General features: G+C 42.0%; 1 protein-coding gene across 1 annotated transcript in view; it reads left to right on the forward strand.

Annotated features, from left to right (window-relative positions):
* LOC134910927 (uncharacterized) overlaps window positions 1-4,182 on the forward strand; it is a 455,362-nt gene extending 451,180 nt beyond the window's left edge. The window contains exons 103-105 of the mRNA XM_063919317.1: window positions 1,936-2,151; window positions 2,826-2,987; window positions 3,721-4,182. Of these exons, the coding sequence (XP_063775387.1) occupies window positions 1,936-2,151; window positions 2,826-2,987; window positions 3,721-4,047 (705 nt within the window). The 3' untranslated portion in view covers window positions 4,048-4,182. The remainder of the gene's footprint in view (window positions 1-1,935; window positions 2,152-2,825; window positions 2,988-3,720) is intronic.
* Window positions 4,183-6,000: the final 1,818 nt, after the last annotated feature.

A 6,000-nucleotide genomic window follows, 5' to 3' on the forward strand; every position in this document is an offset into this window, starting at 1 on the left:
AACGCTATAATTATACAGGGACAACCTTTATATAAGTGTTTTTCCCTTATAGCATTTTAATATATATAGTCATATCGCCAAATAAGTGCCCCCCCCCCTCTCTGTTTTAACCCTGTTTCTGTAGTGCAGTGCAGGGGAGAGCCTGGGAGCCTTCCCACCAGCATTTCTGTGAGGGAAAATGGCGCTGTGTGCTGAGGAGAATAGGCCCCGCCCCCTTTTCGGCGGGCTTCTTCTCCCGTTTTTCTGAGACCTGGCAGGGGTTAAATACATCCATATAGCCCCCAGGGGCTATATGTGATGTATTTTTAGCCAGAATAAGGTACTATCATTGCTGCCCAGGGCGCCCCCCCCAGCGCCCTGCACCCTCAGTGACCGCTGCTATGAAGTGTGCTGACAACAATGGCGCACAGCTGCAGTGCTGTGCGCTACCTTATGAAGACTGAAAAGTCTTCTGCCGCCGGTTTCTGGACCTCTTCACTTTTCGGCATCTGCAAGGGGGTCGGCGGCGCGGCTCCGGGACGAACCCCAGGGTGAGACCTGTGTTCCGACTCCCTCTGGAGCTAATGGTGTCCAGTAGCCTAAGAAGCCAATCCATCCTGCACGCAGGTGAGTTCACTTCTCTCCCCTAAGTCCCTCGATGCAGTGAGCCTGTTGCCAGCAGGACTCACTGAAAATAAAAAACCTAACAAAACTTTTACTCTAAGCAGCTCTTTAGGAGAGCCACCTAAATTGCACCCTTCTCGGCCGGGCACAAAAATCTAACTGAGGCTTGGAGGAGGGTCATAGGGGGAGGAGCCAGTGCACACCACCTGATCCTAAAGCTTTTACTTTTGTGCCCTGTCTCCTGCGGAGCCGCTAATCCCCATGGTCCTGACGGAGTCCCCAGCATCCACTTAGGACGTCAGAGAAACAAAGGTTTCACTATCTCAGTCTCACTCAAAAAAGTCCGTATTTCGGAATATTTGGATATGGGATACTCAACCTGTATGCACTTGGGTTAGTAATTGGTTAAATAAAAGGGAGCAGCGAGTGGTGGTAAATGGAACTTTTTCAAAATGGACTGAAGTACTCAGTGATGTGCCACAGGGGTCTGTACTAGGACCACTATTGTTAACATTTTCATAAATGATCTAGAAGTAGGTCTAGAGAGCACAGTGTAAATTTTTTGCAGACGATATCGGATCGGATTGGCTGGAAAACCATTTATCATTTGTAATGAGTGATAACACAAATCTTCCCTATAGAATCTCCAACATTAACGCATTCAAGGGTAAACTTCCTATGCATTGTTTTTCAAAGCAACTGCATCTTCTTGCCTGCTGGATTTAAAGGGGCAATAATATAAAATACAAATCTAGACGTGTTTGTATTTAACATTATTGCCCCTTTAAATCCAACAGCAGAAACTGACCAAGTCCCCATTATTAAATTAGCACACATTTAAGATAAAATTTGTAAGCTGTGACAAAACCCTCCCACATTTTTTGTATCTTGAAAACATGTCTTAATGATATATAATTTATATGTTTATGTTATACATTTAGTTATATTAAAGATGTCTTCTGTTTATCCCCTGTGAGGCTTAATTGACAGCTGCCACACTGGGGGTTTTATTTTGCCTTTTTTGGGGGGATCGCAATTAGACATTATTAAATATTATTAAATATTGCACTCAATGGTCCTGGGTCTCTTCTTTTTTATTTTAAACCTTGTGTACAAGCTAAAAAAAAAAAAAAAAGCTACATTAAGAAATAAAATAAATGTATTTCCAATATACCCAGTCTACACGGTCTCTAATATAGTCTTGTTGCTATTCTTTTACCTGTAAAATGACATAATCATAAAATATCAATATAATGATGTGAGGCATTTTTTTAACCACATAGTGAATATGTACCAATGAGTTTTTAATGCTCTTTGTTTCCGTTTGTTAAGATGATCAAACATTCCCTGGAATCACCGGACACATTAGGCGATCAGCTTTCAGATGCTGACTCTATTATAATTGTGCAGGATTTGTATCACAAGAAAGCTCCCATACAGTGGTGTAAGATGGCATGGAACTTCCCCTTCCCATCTGATTGGTCCATCTCATCTTACATACAAGATTTACAACAGAGAGTAACCCACTTTGAGAAAATACTACAGCTGGTAAGGATTGGGGACTTAGTGCTTGCTAATAATACAAGGTAGAGGTCCAGTGGTTTGTCTTGGCATGGATCCTAATACTACATGCAAACATATTGTACAGTATATCTTAAATGATACTAAAGTGCGATTTAACTACCGATATGTTTACTACCGATATAGTCCATATTGGTAAAAAACATAGTGCATATCACACACTGTGTACACAGCTTGCGATCCCTATGTGCACTCCTGCGGGGTCGGCACAGCAAGTAAAAATAGACTGTGCAGGCAGGTCAATTTTGACTCTAAAGTGTACAATCTAGTACATTGTATAGTCAAAATTGACCATAGCAAAAATTGAACAGAGCCACAATTGCATAGTGTGTACAGTCAATATCGGTGGATTTTAGCTCTTGGGTGATGAAGGCAAATCTGCCTAATCGCACCGTGTGTATGCCCCTTTACTGTGCACCTGATGTGTTATGCATACAGCAATGCATACCCAAAGCTCACTCCCTTTTTGCAATCAGATTTTAAAAAGTAACATCAATCACACATTGGGTGCATCACTTTGTAAATTTTTTTGTAGAGCAACAGCTGCAATAAGTGTTCATCAGTTTCCTATGATCAATGTTTTGAAGCATGATTATGAAGTGGAGTGTTCCATTGTTATTAAATGCGGTCTTTTTTAACAGGGGCGTGAAAAGATGCCAACGTATTGGCTGGGGGCGTTTCATAATCCAAAGGGCCTACTGTCTGTGCTGAAACAAGAAGCAATTCACAGATTCTCAGGGAGAACAGGAAATGCTGAAGCAATAGACTTTAAAACTGAAATAACACAGAGAGACAAAGATCATGTAAGTGACTTATTTCAGCTGTGCAATTTATTATACACAATAACAGCCATACTTTTAATAGCATTTTATCTTCATCCATTGCGAGTATACTGTATGTATTATATAGTTTATTTCAATTTCATTTTTTAGGAATCTGTACATTTTCTGTGTGTAGGAAAGAGATGTGTTGAGAGAAACATTAACATATTGGGGGTAATTCCAAGTTGATCGCAGCAGGAATTTTGTTAGCAGTTGGGCAAAACCATGTGCACTGCAGGGGAGGCAGATATAACATGTGCAGAAAGAGTTAGATTTGGGTGGGTTATTTTGTTTCTGTGCAGGGTAAATACTGGCTGCTTTATTTTTACACTGCAAATTAGATTGCAGATTGAACACACCACACCCAAATATAACTCTCTCTGCACATGTTAAATCTGCCTCCCCTGCAGTGCACATGGTTTTGCCCAACTGCTAACAAAATTCCTGCTGTGATCAACTTGGAATTACCCCCATAATCTGTTCATTTGAGGTTACTACAAAATCAATTCACTTTTGACATCCCACAGTGACAAGCCCTAAGATTAATAGACATGTCAGCAGTCAGCCATCTTTCTTTAACACCTTAGCTGCCATCCTCATCAGTACTATATATCAGAAATATTTTACAGACATGTTTATGACACAATCAGAATTTATTATATTTTCGTTTACTACATTTTAAAACATGTCTGATAATGAAAATGTCTGCTTTTAGATTAGAGACCCACCTCATGAAGGCATATTTGTATATGGAGTTCATCTTTGGGGAGTGCTTTGGAACAAGACCAATGGCGAGATTGTGGATTGCCCTCCAAGCCAGAGGCTCAATACATTACCAGTCATTCATCTGCACTGTTTGCCCAGGTTGGAGAAGTCTGTAATTACTGACACCCCAAAAGTAGCAGATACGTACCTCTGCCCAGTATACCTTTCCTCATCCTCTGTAAGGGAACCAGTCTTCGCCATAGACATTATCAAAGAAAATGTTGCCAGTTCCCGGTGGGCTCTTAGGGGCATGAAAGCAACCATACATCCATTTTGATGTTGGTCTTGTGGAGAATACAGTAGATGTTAAAAAAAAAAGTTCTGTAATTTTTCATAAAAAAGTATATAAGTTTATATGCTTTAATGTAATACAAATGATGGGAAATACAAAATAAATATATATTTGTATTAACAGTGATGGTGTAAATTGTTTATTTTTGGTAAATATGTTTCTCCTTAGTATTTGTAACTTTAAAGGTACTTTTTACCTTCCAAATAGCAATCATAAAAAGGTAGAAGTCTTATCTAGGTTCTGTCCTACATCTAAGTCGCTCATGCGCTCCAATAACCATTACTTAAAAGACCTCTCCATGTAAAGGTAAGACAGGCCAGTCCATATACGCCGTACCATTGGGCAATTCACAGTAAAGCATTGTCTATATCAGTGATAGGCAACGTAATACACTTCAGGGGTCGCATTGGGCTGCCCACTAACCTGCATAAAGGCCGCTCATTACTCATTATACGGGGACCATACATCAATTGCCCTACACCAGTGGTTCCCAAACTGTGTGCCGTGGCACCCTGGGGTGCCGCGGGACAGTTGCAGGGGTGCCTCAGGTTGGTGCTCCAGGACCAATTCAAACTATTTATTGTCAATGTAACAGGCAAAACTAGTGCTTGTGGCTGCCAATCATAAAATATGTGAACAAACAGAAGTGAATCTTGTCCCTTGCCACAGAACTGAACCTAAGGATGACATCTAAACATAATGTATGTAATTTAATATTTCTTTCTAAATTTCTCAATAAGAAACGTTTGGCCTAGGAGTGCCGTGAAAAAAAAATCTGTTACTCTAGTGCGCTGTGATTCGAAAAAGTTTGGGAACCACTGCCCTACACTATTTACTGATCTTCGATTCTCTGTTGATTGGCAAAATCAACATGTTAAAAGACCTCGATGAATTGAGGATTTTCAACAGACTGTATTTTGCCTTTTTTTTTTTTACAATCAGTGCTTAAAGTGGTCCTAGAGAGGTGGTAGAACTCACCCCCATCCCCCGGCACCAATGCAATTAAGGTATTGCGCATGCACCCAAAAAGGGGCGTGGTCTAAAAACAAAAGGGGAGTGGTCACACAATAGTAATAATGCTCAGATTAGTAGCACCCCTAATACACATAATGCCGACAGTAGTAGCACCCTATTACTGAGAAGAGGCGGGGATGTCCCAGCAGACTCTGCATGGCCACACCTCCTCTCAGTAATGCATGCCCTCATCCCAGCATTCACAGCGGCGGCAACCAGCCAATGCGGAAGGAGAGGGACAGCTACAGCGGCGCCACTACCAATTACATAGCGCTGCTGCGGCTCCAGAGTCCCCCTCCCTCCTCCTCCTCCCCTGCCTCCGGAACTGCCAGCACCGAGGAGCCTGACTGCCTGAGCCAGCGGAGGGATGGTATCTGTCTGTCTCTCTCTCCTGTCTACCTAATGTGTAAAAGGGACGCTGTCTGCCGTAATGTGTAAAAGGGGATGCTGTCTGCCGTAACGTGTAAAAAGGGGGACACTGTCTGCTGTAACGTGTAAAAAGGGGGACACTGTCTGCGTAATGTGTAAAAAAGGGGGACGCTGTCTGCCGTAATGTGTAAAAAGCGGACGCTGTCTGCCGTAATGTGTAAAAAGGGGACGCTGTCTGCTGTAATATGTAAAAAGGGGGACGCTGTCTGCCGTAGTAAGTACAAAGGGGGATGCTGTCTGCCATAATGTGTAAAAAGGGGGACGCTGTCTGCCATAATGTGTAAAAAGGGGACGCTGTCTGCCATAATGTGTAAAAACGGGACGCTGTCTGCCATAATGTGTAAAAACGGGACGCAGTCTGCTAGTGTGGCACTGCCTTTATATTGCATAAGAGGCGCCGATGCCATTTTTTTGACACATCGCTAAAATGTCTAGTTACGGCACTGCTGCTACTGTATCAGCTTCCCATGTATTTCTGCAGACAGAAAGGATTCA

This window comes from Pseudophryne corroboree, chromosome 4 (assembly GCF_028390025.1).
Source record: "Pseudophryne corroboree isolate aPseCor3 chromosome 4, aPseCor3.hap2, whole genome shotgun sequence".
NCBI classification, from domain to species: Eukaryota; Metazoa; Chordata; class Amphibia; order Anura; family Myobatrachidae; genus Pseudophryne; species Pseudophryne corroboree.